This window comes from Ruditapes philippinarum, unplaced genomic scaffold (assembly GCF_026571515.1).
Source record: "Ruditapes philippinarum isolate M1 unplaced genomic scaffold, ASM2657151v2 ctg1705_1_1_1_1, whole genome shotgun sequence".
Lineage (NCBI taxonomy): Eukaryota > Metazoa > Mollusca > Bivalvia > Venerida > Veneridae > Ruditapes > Ruditapes philippinarum.
Window position 1 is genome coordinate 190,001 of NW_026860104.1, and position 19,727 is coordinate 209,727.

At 32.2% G+C, this 19,727-nt stretch overlaps 2 protein-coding genes across 3 annotated transcripts in view; one reads left to right on the plus strand and one right to left on the minus strand.

Annotated features, from left to right (window-relative positions):
- The window catches only part of LOC132758918 (uncharacterized), a 7,210-nt gene extending 4,067 nt beyond the window's left edge, over positions 1–3,143 (plus strand). For both annotated transcript variants that reach the window (XM_060750624.1, XM_060750623.1), the window contains exons 6-10: positions 1–80; positions 762–902; positions 1,250–1,320; positions 2,122–2,280; positions 2,820–3,143. The exon at positions 1–80 is cut by the window's left edge and continues 73 nt beyond it. In XM_060750624.1, coding sequence (XP_060606607.1) covers positions 1–80; positions 762–902; positions 1,250–1,320; positions 2,122–2,280; positions 2,820–3,023 — 655 coding nt within the window. In that variant the 3' untranslated portion in view covers positions 3,024–3,143. The remainder of the gene's footprint in view (positions 81–761; positions 903–1,249; positions 1,321–2,121; positions 2,281–2,819) is intronic.
- Positions 3,144–10,671: 7,528 nt separating this feature from the next.
- Positions 10,672–18,644, minus strand: LOC132758919 (carboxyl-terminal PDZ ligand of neuronal nitric oxide synthase protein-like). Its single transcript, XM_060750625.1, has 3 exons — positions 18,487–18,644; positions 11,178–11,390; positions 10,672–10,769 (listed from the first exon to the last, which is right to left on the minus strand). The coding sequence occupies exons 1-3, from the start codon at positions 18,550–18,552 to the stop codon at positions 10,731–10,733; spliced, it is 318 nt and encodes a 105-aa protein (XP_060606608.1). The 5' UTR covers positions 18,553–18,644; the 3' UTR covers positions 10,672–10,730.
- Between the last annotated feature and the right edge of the window lie 1,083 nt (positions 18,645–19,727).

Consider the following 19,727-nt stretch of genomic DNA (forward strand, 5'->3'; position numbering starts at 1 on the left):
TGTTGTTGTCGTGGATGCCGCTCATGTTCCGGGTCAACTTAAAGTTGATATACAAGACATTGATGCTGACTTTTATACGGGTATATGCATTAATATTGAGCCGCGTCACGACAAAACCAACATAATGGGCTTGCGACCAGCATTTTTGTCGTGACGCGGCTCACATTATCTTCCGTGGCCGACTTGGTATGGCCGTTGACTTCAAACCATTTGTCTCTCACCGTCGTAGGTTCGAGCCGCACCAGCGTCTTCGGATTCTTCACGTGAGAAAGCTATCCTGCCGGCTTATGGAACGTCAGAAATTGTACCCAGTTGTCCGCTTCTGGCTGAAAACATGTACAGAGGGGCACTTGAGGATTTCCTCCACCAGTAAACCTGGGAAATCGCCATATGACATATACTGTGTTGAGGCAACGTTTAATTAAACCAGGAAAAAATAGTACCATTACTTTGCATAACTTGTCATAGTGACAATGTATTCGGAACTCTTCGCCAATTATAGTATTTTCTATTGAAATATGAATGAAATGCCCTCAACTTTGCGTTAAGCTAAGAATATGCTTAAACATCAATTAACGATTATCAATCAGTCAATCATAAAATATAACTAATTGTTTCTAAATCAGTTCATAACTACGGTTTCATATCAATTTTCTTTGCCTGCTTAAGTATCTTGAAATATATGTGTTTTATGGCATTAACTTTATTTCAATTAACTCCATTTGTATGTATGTTTAGAAATAAGGTACTGTCTATTTAAGGTAATCTTCACAAATGGGTTTTCTGTCCAAGATCGTGCGCATTTATATGGATGAACCCGAAACGCCACCATACATGGTTTAAACCCCTTGTAACATCAGCGTTTGACAATGACTCTTTACACGACGGATTTGCTTATGAAGGTTTTTATATTTTTGAAAAAAACCCCAAAAAAACCCCCCCAAAAAACAACATTTAAATATATTTTTCCATGATTGCCTTATGTCTGACTAAATAGATTTTTCATTGTATGATTACAGTAGAATGCTGTATCAACTCAGTTACTGCATTTTTATTTATTTTCGTTCATGAAAATTTATAATTGATTTGCAAAATTTTTAATGGTATTTAAGTTATTAAAAATTAAAGACTTGAGATATAAAGGCTGCCAAAGATCAATATTATTAACTAGCTGTATTGTTTTAACTTATAATAATAATAATTCGTGCTTTGAAGATTACTTATTTTATAACGTATAATTCTCATTTAGGTACAAAAGATGATACTCCATACCTGTGTACTACTGACGGAATTGCCTACTATAACCGAATTGGCGGAATGGTATGTCTAAATAGTTGAACACTGCTGAATATTTTCTTTACTGTCTTATACAGAACATGTTTCAAATCATGTCTGAAATAATTCACAATTTATTTAAAGAGGACAAAACTAAAATTTCATCACAATGTGTAGCATACATGTGCATCTTTGTCTACGGTGTTTCTTTCCCAGTAAAATATTTGTTTAAATTAAAGCAGCATGCCTCCAGATTCATGATTTTTTTGAAAATGTATTAAAAAGTAACATATTGAAGTAGACAAAGAAAGTTATTTCCCCTTGGCAAACGACACTTAAAACCAATGTAAATTTAGGTAAAAATATGCAATAATAGCCCTCACAGCGTTTGTCACACGGTAGAAATAGGATGATAAATACAGCAACATTGGTCCTAAATTACATGTAAAATAATTGTTTTACCTGAATCTAAAATCTTAGTACTATTCTTATAATCTCAGTATATTTTTCTCAAATATTTTGGCTCACCTGAAGACATGCAACTTTAAAGGTAACTGCTTTAATACAAACTGAAATACTGTGAAGAACACTTCTAAGGGTAAAATTGAGCACGCTTGAGGTTCACATGTAGGGCACACCAAGTGCACTTTGTGTAACCTTTAGTGTGAACTAAACTGTTTAAAGACATTTATCAAAAGATATTTCGAACTTATTCATTTCGATTTCAAGATTGTTTTTACTTATATCCGCAATAATCTAATTTATGTCAAGCTTTTTTGTGTGATACTATTATACCTTCTTTTAATGTTAGTCCTTCATATTTTGTTTTGAAAAACATCTATTCAGGACAAAATTGTTCAGCATAACTCAACATTGGTTACCAAAGGGCTTGCATATTTAGAGGAAAAGTGGAAAACAAAGCGTCTGGCGATCCCTGAGCACATGGAGGCACCTTGTCTACGTATACTACATCTGCCATTTATACCTGGATTTTCTGACCGTTTGGTACGCATATCAGCTATCACTATCTGGTTTATTTTCTTTCTCGGTACAAATTTTGAAACTTGAAACACACATAAAAGAAAGACAATACTTATTAGTGATTTGTTATTTTATTGTTGTTGTTACGTCGGTGTAGTTGTACAAATAAGTTCATACATATAGAGACACTTTCATTTAGTAAACCAATATGTTACTTTAAAGAAGAACTGTTGGTGATTTGGATAGATCTGAACTATTAAAGTGAGTTCACAAGCCTAAAATCATGAGAGAGGTTCATCATTTTCAGGTCAAATTTTAAAATAAGTACTTAATGAATAGCGACCAGTGCAGACCGTGCTCAGACAGCATGGATTTGTCGGCTGATCTTAGCTTGCAGTCTGTACGTAGGCTGTTCACATTTCAGATGCCACCGACAAGATAGGGGTTAAATGTTGTCACTCCCGGTTCTCTTTTTAAAATATTAACGAGAGGTGCAGACAAATATCAACCATGCTAACACCCAGGACGGTTCAGGTAAATTATCTTTGCATCTTTTATTTCAGGGTGATGAATGTACAGATGTATTTAAAGGAAAGGTAAATTTAGAACTTCAGAAGCTGATTCTGGATCAGTTTGATGTACAGATCGCGGTTGTAATCATAGAAGGGCACTTAATGATCAGAGTAGCAGCACAGGTTTACAATACCATGGAAGATTTCATAAAATTAGGCGAAGCTGTTTTAGTACTTTCTAAACAGAAGAAATAAATTTTCATTTTTTAAAATTTATTTTTTAAATCTATTTATTTTCGGTGGGATAAACTTTATTTAGAAACTAACTAAAGTGTTGTTATCCCTGAAGCACGAAGTAATAAAACATAATGTATATATCTGTCTTTCCATTTTATATTGGCACCCCACCGCCAGAAAAAAAGACGGATTAAAAAAGGAAACTACAAATCAAGAGCCACCGTCGGACGGGGGCAATACTTTTTCTTAAAGCAAACAAATAAAAATGGTTGGTACAAATCTTTAAAAATAGAAAATTAAAGAAAAAAAGTTATTCCTTTTTTAATTTAAAAGGTCTTTCTAGTCACACATGTTTTGTTTTTTTGTCTAAGTTTGAATCATTTGCAACGGAAATGCCGACATGTAACAATACCTTTATTTTTTTTTAAAAGTCGAACTAAAAAGCCTCAGTGCGTCAGTCATTATATGCGTCTGTGACTTCGTCTGCAATACTTATTTTCGTAATCCTAAATATAATTAAAAATTGAGCAGATGAAAAGTCTGACGCAATAGAAGCAATGCATGTAAATCATTTACTTATTTCCGTCATTTTATATACACTCCCGCACCATGAACAATAATTTACAAAATTACAGATAGACAATGCTGTCTGGTGAATACATGTAAAAATACAGTTTATTTAAAGACGTGAGCACCATTCGTTTACTTTAAATTTTACCTCCTCATAAGATTATCTAGACCTTTTCATATATTTGTTATCTCAAATAAAGAATGTATGAAACAGCTTGATACATTGAACTTTTTGTATTGTGTTCGGTATCTGATGAAGTTACAACCGTTTATTGTTCTTTAACGTAAGTAACTACAGCCAGCATCATCAAAACTAACACTTTCCTGGAATATTTGCCGTTTATGTCCTTTAATCGTTTACCTGCTGTACCAGAGAAGAGCCACTCTTTATATGGGAGCTCTTATTTTAGAGGCAGCTGCATTGGTTCTTTCAGAGGAATTCGGAACACCTCGCTATTATATTATGTTAGATAAAAAGGTAGGATCGGAAAGTTACCTTTTTGCGCTTTACACTGACTAAAGGATGGAACATAGTAGAATGTATTCATTTTACTGTGATTTTAAACTTTCGCAATCCAGTGTTGCAGTATTTTAAAGCATTACGAGTGCACTTCTTTACTTCATTCAGGAATACATCGGTGGTAAGGTAAGTAACTCTTGATGAATAATGTATTATTAGTGAATAGTGGTTGTCTCCCCTACATTGCTTTTAGTTATAATACGGCGACGAAAATACGTATTATCACGTGATGAGTGGAAGACTTTGTCCTGGTCAGGAAGCTTTGTCATATAAACAATAAGGTCTGTCCTAGTCACAATAAGTGTAAGGATCTGACATTCTAGCATAAACCTGAAATGTACTTACAACAGAACTTATAATGAAATCCAAGTGACATGGTGAAATCCTATAGCTTCATATATTGTTGACTTCTACAAGATAAAGATTCACTTACCTGATTGATCTGAATGAACACTGTATTAACACTTATTGACTTTGCAATTTAAGCTGATAGGAATGTTCATCTTACCTTATTGTATAGCAGAAAACTTATTTTCTCTTTACATTTTCTGTGTAGCAGACGTCCAATGACAGACATCTTTGAAATCTGTCACTTCATATTTTATATTAAAGATTTCTTATTGTTAATATCAATTTCAGTCAAATTCAATTCAAGAACGTAATTTAGGTAAAGTTTATGATTGATTAAGGTCAAAAATCCTTAAGTATTCACTACATGTTTTTGTATATTAATGATTTTCGTATTTAGATTTTATATGAGATTTCAATATGGTCGCCATTGAAATCCAAGATTTCAGATTCAGAAATCCGGCCGTCTGTCCATTGGAGGATTTCCGGATTTCTGGTGTTTCATTGGTGGATTTCAAACGACGAGCCTTATAAAAGTCGGAATCCAACCAATGTTGTCACTTCGGTCTTGACCTCCAAGTAATGCAAATAAAGTTTACAAACCGTCAAAGTTCAAATACAGTAAACATCTTACAAACGACATTGTTATCCAAACTTGTCAGTTGGTATGTATTTATATCCAGTAATATTAACTCACTAGACACTGTTGTTGCCAAAATACTTGTTATAAACTTAGAAAACTGTAAAAGAATTTTATTTATTTTCCCCATCCTGACATACGTTTACATAAGGTCTGTCCTAGTCACAATTAGGTCTGTCCTAGTCACAATTAGGTCTGTCCTAGTCACAATTAGGTATGTCCTAGTCACAATTAGGTCCGTTCTTGTCACAATTAGGTCTGTCCTAGTCACAATTAGGTCTGTCCTAGTCACAATTAGGTCCGTTCTTGTCACAATTAGGTCTGTCCTAGTCACAATTAGGTCTGTCCTAGTCACAATTAGGTCTGTCCTAGTCACAATTAGGTCCGTTCTTGTCACAATTAGGTCTGTCCTAGTCACAATTAGGTCCGTTCTTGTCACAATTAGGTCTGTCCTAGTCACAATTAGGTCTATCCTAGTCACAATTTGAGGTCCGTCCTTGTCACAATTAGGTCTGTCCTAGTCACAATTAGGTCTGTCCTAGTCACAATTAGGTCTGTCCTAGTCCACAATTAGGTCCGTTCTTGTCACAATTAGGTCTGTCCTAGTCACAATTAGGTCTGTCCTAGTCACAATTAGTCTGTCCTAGTCACAAATAAGGTCCGTTCTTGTCACAATAAGGTCTGTCCTAGTCACAATTAGGTCTGTCCTAGTCACAGTTAGGTCTGTCCTAGTCACAATTAGGTCCGTCTTGTCACAATTAGGTCTGTCCTAGTCACAAAAAGTATGTCCTAGTCACAATAAGGTCTGTCCTAGTCACAATAAGGTCTGTCCTAGTCACAATTAGGTCTGTCCTAGTCACAATTAGGTCTGCCATTGTCACCATTAGGTCTGTCCTAGTTACAATTAGGTTTGAACAAGTCACAATTAGGTCTGTCCTAGTCACAATTAGGTTTGAACAAGTCACAATTAGGTTTGACCAAGTCACAATTAGGTTTGACCAAGTCACAATTACGTTTGACCTAGTCACAGTTACATTTGACCTAGTCACAATTTTGTTTGACCTATTCACAATGACGTTTGACCGAGTCACAATTACGTTTGATCTAAAGTAACAATTACGTTTGACCTAGTCACAATTACGTTTGACGTAGTAAGGTAGTAACAGTTAGGTTCACAGACAGGTTTGTCCTGGTAACAGCTACATGTAAGTGTGCACTGGTGACAGCTAGGTTTGTCCTGGTAACAGCTACATGTAAGTGTGCACTGGCGACAGCTAGGTTTGCCCTGGTGACAGCTACATGTAGGTGTGCACTGGTGACAGGTTTGTCCTGGTAACAGCTACATGAAGGTGTGCACTGGTGACAGCTTGGTTTGCCATGGTAACAATAAGGTTTGAGGCAGAAGTTAATTTATTATGTAAGAAGTTTTCTATATAAGTAATTATAATCTATAATAGAAATATAACTACAAAATATAACAACCAATTAAAACCTTATATCTACCTTTAGAAATATCACAGATATGGGTCAAAGCTATACATATATCTAGTGTGAAAAATGAACCTGTATAGTTTTCAAAATAATCTTATAAAAATGTGAATTTCATTTAAATGATACTGAAAGCAAAATTTGGCGATCAATTAAAAAAACGCTAACAATTAATGTTATTTTGATAAGCATAAACAGAAAGTAAAAGTTTCTAATAACATTCTATTGCTTGAATTTTATTAAATAAAAGGTAAAAACAGATCAACTTTTGTTAAAACAAAACCTTATATAGTCTGTCAGATATCTGTTATTAGAAATGGGACGTTTTTCTTTTACAGTTATAATCGAATTGTTTTTGAGCATTGAATTATGACAGAGCTCCCTCGTCTTAATGTGATAGTTCAAAGAAACCTTTCAATATATACAGACAATTAATAAATGATGAGAGCATGCAATGAGCCAATGATAATTTTGCATTTTTTTAGCAATTTACAAAATAATTATGTACATATATGTAATTAATTAGGCCAAAATATATATGCTTTAGTTAAACAAACTTAGGTCCAAAACTGATAAAAATTGATCAAAAGATAATGAGCAGAACAATCAATTATCCCAAAAATACTGATATTTTTTTGGATGGGTCGGGGTGGGGCTTGGTGGGAGTTAAGGTTAGGTAGAGGGGTCTGAGCCTTACAGTGACTAGAAAAATAAATACAGAACTAAATCCTAAAAAAAACAACTAGAAATGTGCCGTCACGCCACGGATGCCCCCGCGTGCCGCCAAAATTTCAGATGTTACAATATTCAGTTCAAAATTTGTTTGCACACACTATTTTTTTTTCATTTTAAATTCAAAGCCCTTTAAACTATTCAATGTAAACACAAACTATTTTATACAAAGTTTAAGGTACTGAAACTATTCAGTGTTAACCTTTTGTAAATTGCATATTTGTAACCAAAATAATGACTACATACATTTCTACAAAACAATGAGTGCTGAAACTAAAAAGTCAAATTTTTTCCAACATTCAAGAGAGATAACTTTTTCCAAAATCATTGAACCACAACCAAATTTAAACTTGAACTGCTTATTCCTAAGATGTATGTATATATTAAATTTGAGTTGAATGTGTACAATCATTGGGTAAATAATGAACGGAAACTCAACATTTCAAGAGGGATACCTCTGCTAGTTATCATCAAACAATAACCAAATTCAAACTTGAGCAGTGTATACTTATGACATATCCATATGTTAAAATTTGAGTTGAATATGAACAATTGTTGAAGAGATAATGATAGGAAACTGAAAATTCCCCTTTTTCAAAGTGAAAGGGACATAACTCTGCCAAAAATCATCGAACAATGACCAAATTCAAAATTGACGTGCGCTTTTCTTTGACGTATCCATATGTCAAAGTTGAGTTGAATGTGTAATACCGTTGGGAAGATAATGAATGGAATCTGAAAATTTCATATTATTTTCAACGTTAAAGGGGCATAACTTTGCCGAAAATCATCAAACCATGACCAAATTCGAAACTGACCTGCGCATTCCTTTGACGTATTCAAATGTCAAATTTGAGTTGAATTTAAAATACCGTTGGGGAGATAATGAACGGAAACTGAAAATTTTGTATTATTTTCAACGTTAAAGGGGCATAACTTTGCCGAAAATCATCAAACCATGACCAAATTCGAAACTGACCTGCGCATTCCTTTGACGTATTCAAATGTCAAATTTGAGTTGAATTTAAAATACCGTTGGAGAGATAATGAACGGAAACTGAAAATTTTGTATTATTTTCAAAGTGAAAGGGGTATTACTCTGACAAAAATCATCGAACCATGACCAAATTCGAACTTGACCTACGCATTCCTTTTGACGTAACCATATGTGAAATTTGAGTTTAATGTGAAATACTGTTGGGGAGATAATGAATGGAAACTGAAAATTTTGTATGACTTTTAAAGTGAAAGGGGCATTACTCTGGCAAAAATTATCAAATCATGACCTGTATTTTCTTATATTATCTTTTCTGTTATATCCATATGTCAAATTTGAGTTGAATGTGTGCAACCATTACTATGATAATGAACGGAAACTGATGATGACGGAAGGACGGAACGGGGTAACACTATATGCCCTAGCTATTTAATGGCGGGGGTATAAAAAACATAAATCACTTTTAAAGACAATTTATGTCTATCTCTGATGAAAAAAAATTATTACATTTTTTTCCTTTTGAGAATCTGTTTACATCAGAAAATATATATTCGTTTTCTTTCCTCACACACTATTCAAAATACGTTTTCCTTCCGCAACACACTTTTCAAAATACGTTTTTCTCCCATCACACACTTCAAAATAATGCACAAGGTTCAGTCCTCATATACGGTTGTGTATGGCGGGGGTGGGGATGGAGCTTGTACCTCATCGTAACTCTCCGTGTTATCCTCATCAGAAAAACTTGCACGTCTTTTTGACTGCCCTACATCATCAAAATATTTCTGCATTATTGATCCATCTTTAAAATTGTTACAATGGTATTCCAACTTAGACCTGAAAACACCAGCAGACTAGTTCAAATCTGCACTAGTCTCAAATGGCGCGACAGACTTGTCCATAGACTGTGTATGAAAACTACTTCCTGTGTGACTATAATAATCACTATCTGTGAAATTCACAATCCCATCTTTCATAGAGTCTGTTTCAGAATTAGAGGAGTTAGTTGAATCATCAGAGACTTGTGAGTTTCTGAAGGGTTCAAAATTTCGAAACTCAGGGGGCGGTTTCAGCTTAGGAGTTACTCCTAAGCCACAATCCTTTTCACTAGATTCTAGTGCGTTTGAGACAGCTCTTACATTTGTAAAATCCAAAATGTCATTGTCACAAATGTCCTCTTTACTGTTTGCAAATGGGTTACTGTTCACAACAGCTGTCATTTCATAGCTTGTCTGTTTGTAGCGTACAGGGGATCCGAAACCAAAACTATACTTCATGCGATCGTCATGGGACAGTGCCCAGATGCTGGAGAACTAACGAAAGGCTGTCACTAGACATTTCACGATGACCACTATCAGGTGAGTCTGTATCAAACAGAGGTTTCTTATCATCTGTCAAACACAGTTCTTGACTTGTTATCATGTTGTCAGGCAACAATGATCTTGGTAAAAACACAGGTCCACTTTGGGGAGTGGTCATATCTGGCAAAGAACTTCCCTGAAATCATCAAAGAAAATTAATTATTATCAAGTTACAACTTGAAAATAATTCAAAATGTTTGATAAAATTGATTATTTTTTCCCTCATATTTATCCCTTTAAAAGTCATACTTGCCAAGTAAAGGCATGGTGGCACAAGGATGCAAGTTTTAAAAATTGACTACCTGCCTGAATAAAACGAAACTTTGACATATTATGCATGTAATTTCATTATAACATTCCCTCAATTATATGAATTTTTACATGAACGAACATTTAATTATGCCAAAATTGAAAATTATGTTCCAATTGCATAGAATATAAGGATTTTTACGAAACAAAAGCTTTAGTCTAATTTACAACTTATTCTGGTTCAAAACTGACTGTTTAATTTAGCTGTAAATATGGTTTCTTAAGTAATATCTGGAATGAATCTGTGATTGGATTTTCACTTACATGAAGTTAGACTGTGTTTAACATCATTTCAAAATTTAAGATAATATTTATTTACTTGTAACAAAAGGTTATTTCTGTATTAAATTTCCCTATTTGAATAAGCAATTTTACAGCAGTGAATATACTTGACTTAGATGTTTCTTAATCTAAAAAAACTAATCGCCGATCTTTAGTGGTCATACTACATATTTGCTTAACAGTTTGAGTACTAATTTGATTAAAGCAAGGCTTTACGCCGATTTAATTTAGCTGGTCCTTACAAAGATGTAACTTGTCTTTCAACATATTTAACTAAGCTGGTCTAAACAAGGATTAAACTTAGCTGGTCTTTAAACAAATTTACATTGCCTTTCCACAGATTCAACTAAGCTTGTCTTTAAAAAACAGAGATTAACTTGGAAAATATTTACCTGTTCAATCATTTTATTTGTATCATGTGGCCTGCATTTCGAGTGTCTGCAAGCGCGACAATATCTGTTTCATATGGTCCAATAAATCACGGTTCTGTAATAACAGCTGACTGATGTGTACGTGCCTGCAAAGTCAATATTTTACTGTCACAATAAATGATACAGTATAGGTAAACATAAATTATTTTAATGCTAACATTTAAAGGGAAAAAACAATTGAGTCACTTGTATTAGATTTCTACTTAGACTTATTCACATGGATAGTAAGCGCTGCTTATAATGTTAAAATTAATATATTTTTCTACTTCACAATATCTTATATTTAATAAATTTTCAAAATGTTCATGAAAATAAGCATGCTCACAGTTTTAAGATTAAGAATCATCATAATTCATATAATGATCTCTATCATCTAATTAGAAAACTCTATCATCTGACTAAATAATTCAAATTTAAATTGATTAATGACAGAATTCTATAATTTAGACCCCTTCTTTAAAGAGTTACATAGAACTTAACAAAAGCAGTTAAACCTGTGATTCAATCCTTGCAGCTGTTTCAGCAGCTAGCTGTTCTTTAATGAGATGAACCTGTGCTACAGCCACCTGTGTCTGCTGGTGTTCATGTTCTACTTGTTGCCGTAGTAACTTTACTTGATGCTGTTCGCTGACTGACTGATCTGAAGCTATGACATCATCATCTTCGTCATTGAGGGTTGATATTAACATAGCACTGCCAGTCTGACCCTTTAATTACAAGTATGAAAGTATTTACTTGTTACTTGTTCAGTCATATTTCTAAAGACCAATTATGCTCCAGAAATGCTATGTCCTTTATATTCCGCAAACGTTTTATTGGTTGGGTATCTTGTTAGTTTCCAAAACAAGTACTCATTTGCCACATAGGTAAACTATTTATTTGCTTCTTTTGCTGTTTTGGCAATTGGTATAATTATAGTGAATTAGTATTTTGTATGGAAGTCAAAATAATACTTTGTTTACATTACGCCACCTTTTAAACAAATAACTCACGTTCAGCTCTACTTCGTTCTGTTCTTAAACAATAACATGCTCTAAATCCATTGTTAAAACATAATTAAACACAACCATCATGTTTGACATTTCTAAAGAATTAAAACATCTTGATTTCTGAGGCATAATGTGACGTTAAAGACCACCTTGATATATAATATATATATTTTAAAATATTTTATTTTGCTTTCGTTATAATGACTTATTAATTATTTGCCGTAACTGATTTTGAAACATTTATGACAAAAGTTCTTTAATGTTAAAGTGCCAAAATGTTTAAATGTAGATGAGAAGTATAATGTTTTACCATGGGAACATGAAAATACTAGTCTATGAAGTCAACAGCATTCCTACTTTAAATATCTGGTGACATGGAATTACAAGCTACGTTAAAATATTTAATACCACTGAAAGATAGACTTTATCTTTCCTTTTGCACTTAAGATAAATAGTCAAGGGTATTGTCTTATTATAGAGGTCTAGACACTTACGTTTATTTCCTCAGCATTGCATTCTTTATAGGATTATGTCTTTTCCTATTTGTCAACTTAATGGCAAGTTATTATAAGGATATCTCATTGTTATGCTGGACAGTGCTAATGCAATATGCTTTATACCATTACATAGTACAAGAAAATGGACTTTCTTTTTTCAGGCAGAGGAGATTTATCTTCCTACGTAACAAAATGTCAATTATTCTGTCCAAATGCTTGCATGGTTCTCAAGAAATATATAAAGGTTTTACTAAAATTTTGTTAACATGTTTCTGTATAATTATTATAGTGGTTTCTTCTAGGCTTCAATTTCCTGACATAATGAATAAGGGGTTGTTTCTCCCTTTTAAGCTACAAGGCTATTAATTGTATTTATAACGTTTTCTGTAAAATAATTATTCCTGCAATACATTTTATTCAATTTATAACCATTGTACACCATGCACATCATTAAATAGCAACACCCTTGATGAGGCAAAAAATTTAATTTTTACTAAGAGCGGCCGCACTTCAGAGAATAGATTTATTTTAAGGTTTTATTTTGAGAAGTATTGTTACTTACTCTTGTTGTAAAGAGGTTATTGATTTACGAAGGGTTGCTCTGCAGATATTGCCCTGTAGTTCAAATTGTTTTTGGTTTCGAATAATTAATTTTTTTATAAATAAACTTCTTATGACTCTAATTTAAATTTCCCAGTGCAGCTCTTCACTTTTCTATTATTTCTTTGGGTAAATATTATTAAGTACAATGGTTATATATTATACAGCATACTTTTCCTATCATCTTTGAAAAAAAGTACTTCAAGGGTGCATCTATAAATTTGTTAGTTGATGCAATATTAACTGTAAAAATCTTAGAAGGAAATAGAGAGACAAATATCTCAATTATGACAGTGAAGTTTTGAGAAAATTGTATAACAAGCCAGGGGAATCAAACTGTGATAAAATAGAAAAGTAATTCCATTCTTTACCCTTTATATATTCTTAAGTCTCACAAATAGCAAGTTTGTCTTGAAGAAGTGCTTTTATTGATCATGGAAATTGAGGCAGATATAAAATGAGACATCAAGTCGTAAAGTCCGTCACAATTTTACGAAAACCTATCAAAAACTCATGTAAAAGTATCTCCGAACGTTCCAAACAGCTAAAGTATGCAAATCCAATTGATTTTGTGGTAATATTAGAGGGTTGTCAATAAATGGATGATAAATTATATGGACATCTGAGAAAATATAGCGACGCAAGGCAAAATAGCCTCATTGTATTGTTTGTTTCACAAAATCGGAGACACAGTCTTATCAATGCCTAATATTTATACTTGAAATCATTTCTTTATTTCTTCATGTTGACATTATTCAGCAGGAACACTGATTGCTACAGACCCATGACAGTTATATTGACAAAGTTAACAAAAGATTAAAGGGACTCCACTGATGTTTATCAACATGATGGGTTGTGAAATAATTTTCCGAGATTTGTAGGTCTACATTTTACAATGTAGGTCTGGACAAGTACATTGTAACTGAGAATTGCACTATCAAATATTTTTCTTTATAATCCTTTGCTGATTTATTTTGCCGTTTTCAGAACATTGATTGATTTATATAAAAATTTCATATTTTATGTTTTAGCCTTTTAAATTCTAGTGGAACTCCTTAAAAAATCCAGTCTAATTAAATTTTGTGTGTTGCACTGTGTAAATGGTGTATGTGTACTGGTAAATTTACATATACAATTCAAATTGACATTTAGTTTTTTTTCCGGAATTTCTGTGCATAGAAAAATATTCAACATTTTAAAACAATGGAAATAAAGACTATATCAGGTAGAAATGATGTACATGTATAAGGTTTCATTTATAATACAATCATATTTAACATTCTAGCATAAAAAGTATAGGTGAATTATACAATTATCTTTATAGTAAAGTATTATTTACACTTTTCCATTTCTTTAAGAGTTTAAAAAGGAACAGAGAACAGCTGATCAAACTGCTGCTTTTTCAAATGACAAAATGATAAATATTGCAAAATTCATACATGCTACTAAGAGCAATGTTTTACAAATTACAGGATCAGTAACCTTTAAGCTTGTAGAATATTTATTTACTTAAACCCCAACCCACCAAGATCATGTTACAGGAATTGCAGATCAAACAATATGACCAAACTTACAAACCCATTTTTGACTACTAGCCTCTTCTATAAAAAAGAAAATCAGATGATTAAATCTCTTCAGCAGAATAACTTTGATTTATTCATGCATAAAATTTTATCAAGTTCATTATTCAAGCAGCATTTCTCCGTGAAATAAACTTGATAGTCCTTTTCGTAGATTCATTTCTTTTGACGCAGTTAACCAGTAACATTTATTAATGTATACTTTTTTGACACTTTGACTTTTCTATATTCTCCCTAAAATATGAAAAACAAGATCAACAAGGAAGGGAGGCACATTCAATGAACGCATTCCTTAACGACACCAAATAAGTTCAAGTAATTAGAATATTATATATCAGTCTAGCCATGCTTACTAAATGTTTGTGAAAATAAAAAAATAAAAACTATTTTATAGGATTATTGAAACTTTGAATGATCTTTGAATAACAAAACAGCAAACAAGTTTGTGAGTTGTTGCTAACCTCATATTTTATTTACCTGTCCATAAATTTGATATTTATTTTAATTTGCTTATGCTAGCCATTTTGGTGGCATATAATTAAAATGTAGGTTTGTTAGATTTTATTTTAACTTTTGGTTTATGATTTTCATTTTATTCTTGGTGACAATGTAAAATGTTATGGATTTCAATAACTTATTATAGATCCCTTTGAAACACTTTATGTTATGTCAGCGAACATTTCATTAAAATAGTCTTTTTGTCCTAACAATTTGTTCTGGTCCTTCAGAATCAATTTGATTCCAGTACTTTATTTTAGAGGATTGAATACCACTTCCGGTGCTAGGGGGCATGAAAGATGTTGCACTTAACATTTTTTTCTCATGAACTGTTTCATTAGAGTCCGCAACTGTCAACAACTTACTATTTGCTTCAATTCTCCCTCTCCCTTTACAATTTTTTTATGATGGACTATTACTGCTTAAATTTAAGACAAATTTTAAACACATCTTATTTATCTATAAGTGAAAACTATGTTTCTAAATTTTTGGAACATTCCTCCATCATCAAAAGCACTTTTCCTAAAATGGGAAGAAATCTGACACCAGAAATTCTGATTAGTTTCCTTGTCTATTAAACTTTTACCAAATAATTTACTTGTGTTATGATTGATCTCCACTCTAACATTCATTCAATTTTCTGTCACGGTAAACTGCTTACAACATTGGTTAAAACATTGCCCAAGTTATACAAGTCTACAGAAGGCATATTCAATCATTTTAAAACTGCAATCAGATTAAATACTGCAGCAAATTATCATTATTAGTTTAAAGGGAGACACAGGCAAAATTTTCATATCTTAGTTTTGAATTTTTCATTCATTATTCTGTAAATGCCCTCAAAATAAATATATTAGACAGTCAACGGAACAAAACTTTTCTCTATATAAAGAATAAAATGGTGGTTTCCTAACTTGACCCACGCGGGTCAGGTTAGAGCGCTAGTGTTTCAAAATAGTTGTCAAAGTGAACTCTGGAAACGTTTAAAGAACATGTCAAATGAATGACTTTGGCTTGTTTCAATCACACAATATCCAGAATATCTGTTATTGTAACTTCAAGGGTGTGTTCAAGTCACCTGACTTGTTTAAAGCTATTTTGTGATTCTATTGGCGTCTCAATTTTGTTCAACATATATAGATATATTTATGCTTCAAACCCAAAATATAAAGAATTTAAACAAAAATTCATGCTGAAACTTCAAGAAAAATCATTTTATGTTGATTTGAGTACATTAGATCATTTTGATATTTTTGACATTATTTTGCCTGAATATCCCTTTAAAATATGATCAACTTATATCTTACGTATAATGACACGAGACATGACAGACGAATTATTTTTAAATATGCTTAAAGAGACAGATCTGAAATTGTTTCTATTACACTGGAAGTGATGTGTACCTTTTCTTTAGTTTCAGCTGAAAGTGACAATCAGCATCTTTTAAACTGATTTAACTTTGATTTGGTATTAACCATTCCCCTGCTTAATACCTTCAATCGACACTTCTTTTAATTTTGATTTTTGACAATAACAGTTCATCATTTTTAGGGAATATTTCAAAAGATTTACTAAACGAACAGCCTACAGTGCCGGCTATGATCAGTTGGTAGAGATGTGTTGGCAGGTCTTGGTTTGCACTGGAACCATGAGAGAAATCATGTGGCCGCAAGCAGGCAGGAAAGAGATAAGCCACAGGAACATGTGTGTTGTCATTATAGAAATTTAAGTTAATGATCTGGGCATCTGGAGATACCTTTCATATGTCTGATTTGAAGTCAAACTTGTACTTATGACACATAATAAATGCATTTTATGAAATGAAGATTTGTGCATTTGGAATAAAATGGCAAAAAAGTTATGACAAATTCAGAAGGATTTAAATCAATCAGTTATATAATAAATGGTTCATTAAACGTCATGACATATACCCCCTTCTGTTCTTTTTTAATGAAACCAGGAAACCTGTGATCAATTTAGTTATATTCCCATCTGAACAAAATCCTGCATGCATAATTTTGAGATATATTTTTTGTAGGTTGCCATAGTAAAGATAAAATGAATTTGAATTGTAAATTTCTAAAAAAGGAAAAATAGAATCACACAAAGTAAAACAGCACGAGAATACAGGCATGGAAAATAAATATATGACTTGTGAAAATTTTATTTAATTTTGCTATTGGTGACTTAAAAGGAAAATTTAGACCATATTTGATAAAAAAAATGCAATAATTCTGAAAACAAGACTTTGATTATTCTTCTTTGCATCGGTCGAATGTTTCACTATCGCTCACTTTTTTACTGAAGTAACTGGGGTGTATTCAGTGAGCTGCGACTATGATCAACATTTTTTAAATTCTTTATCTATGAGGACTTTCATAGAAACAAATCAAGCATATACAAATCCATATCACCTGAAATGGAAAACAACAACAAAAAAACTAAAACTGAACGTTGTCTCAAATTACTGGATTGTCATTGGTAAGGGTGCACTCTGATCTAGTTTCTGACCAATCAAATACCTGAGATATATGTTTAAGCTGAAACCCCTGATCTTAATTTCTTTATCTTTATAAATTTATTCCCTTTATTTGAAAATTTGCCTTTCCATATTCAAATCATAATAAGTTGATTTCACACAAAGTACAAAACTTTGATTTGAGAATCATCATATCTTTTTTATCATATAAATATTAACATGACAGTCTGCAAAGTATGAACTTTGTAGACTGTTTACTAACAGACACTATCTATCCTCTATAGACAAATTCATTTATTCAGAAGAAATATATAAACAATCATCTACAAAATGGAAAAAAGCTCCCTTTTTTCCCACTCTTGCAGTAACCGCTATGAAACATGTTGTTAGCCGGGAAGGCTGTTATTGCTCAATACACTTGTCTACCTTGGGGAGTAAAGAAGACTATGTATTCATAAGAATTAGAGTGTTGAATATCTGTAAGCATTTATTAAACATGACAGTTGATTAGAGCGGAATTAATGTGTTTTTTTATATATCTTCATGGTAAAAGAACCAGTTTAGTTTAGAGTGAATTGATGAGATAATAATTTTAGGGAAATGTTTTCTTTCATTGTTAAATAGATCAACAAGTGTCCTATTATATGTAAATACAAACATTTCTAACTACATCGTAAATTGTGTAGTTGAATTTTCTACAGTGAATTTCTTTTTGTCAGTTTGGATTTTACGTTCCATAGTTGTATTTACAGATATAAAAAAAACTATTTTCTACCAAACCATCCTAAAATTATAGCCTGCAAGCCCTCATTCAAAATTTTGAATTTCTGAGAACTGAAAATTATTGTTATTGTAAACTGACTTGAGATTTTCAATAAGTTGTGGTTAAAGAAGGCAAATTCTTCAATTGTTTGGTAAAATAAGGTAAAAATATCAGCTTCCTGATAAAAAGAGGCAGATAATAATAAAATTAACATAAAATTGTATATGTAATTTGCATGCGGAATAAATAAATTTCTGTCCTATTTAGCATCTTATACGAGTATAATACAGAATAATCTTAACACTAATATATTTATCAAAATCAGAAAAAAGTATGTAATGCTCTTATAATGCGTCCCAAAGGTCTCCGGGCATATAAATATCTTTTTTTAACTTACTTGTGATGAGACCATTTGATATATTATCTGATGGTTCTGTTTTAGGACAAGTTCATTTGGTGGCATTGGTTGTGGTGTACTCGGGGAACTTTCTCTGTTACTTCTGCTTTATGATGATTTATCTTCTTCATCTTTACCTATAATGATTAACAAAATATTACCTGCAATGACTAACAAAATATTACCTTTAATGACAAAACCAATATTAGCTGAAATGACTAACAAAATATAATATGACCTGTATATTACCTGCATCCAAAAACAAATGTTATGAAATGACTAACAAAACATTACCTGCAATGACCAACAAATGTTACCTGCAATGATTTACAAAATATAAGCTGCAGTGATATACAATATTACCAGCATGATATACACATTAACATTATCTGCCACGATAAACAAAAATAACTTTATCTACACTACATTTCGGTCATTTCTTCATTGTATAATAGTATAATCTAAATTTGCAATTTGATGATAAAATAGAATTAACAGGAAGTTAATTAATTATAGCTTCACGAGAATGACAACCATGCTATTTTGACAAAATACCTTTAGGAATTAATTTAAGATAATGTGTGCTCAATATATTTTATGAAACCCATTAACATATGGTCTTAAAGTAACAAGAACCTTATACATCTTAATAATTATAAACTGTACAAAAGAGCCAACTTTAATGTTATATATTATATATCCACAGACATACGGATCTGCAAATATATTACAGTACCTTTAAACAGAAATACAATTCCCGTTCATTGTGTATGGGTTGTGAACTATAATCAGCAAAAATCTTGCAATCTTTTAAATGCATTCAACCTGCTTAAAAGAGCGATACAGGTTTTAACATTTCTCTCCATTGCGATCTTAACAATGGAAGATTGGTTTAAGCCCAAATTATTTCATGCTATTTACATAGAAACGGAACTGACTGAGCATTGGGATACATTAATGATTAAAAGCATAGACAAAATTACAGACCTATCGTCTATGTTTTCTAATATTTTCTTGTTTAGTTCTGCTTATTTCCCTTTACAGACCACTTTCCAATCTTGTTTTCATCCTGATTATTTAAATAAGCTACAGCTACCCCAATAACATACAGACAGGAAGAACTAATTAAAATGGTTATAATCCAGAACATTTCGCGAGGGCAAATTGGAATGATACATTTACAAAGTATATTGATTATCATATTTAAATTGATTGTCAAGAACGCTCGCAATAAAGAAACA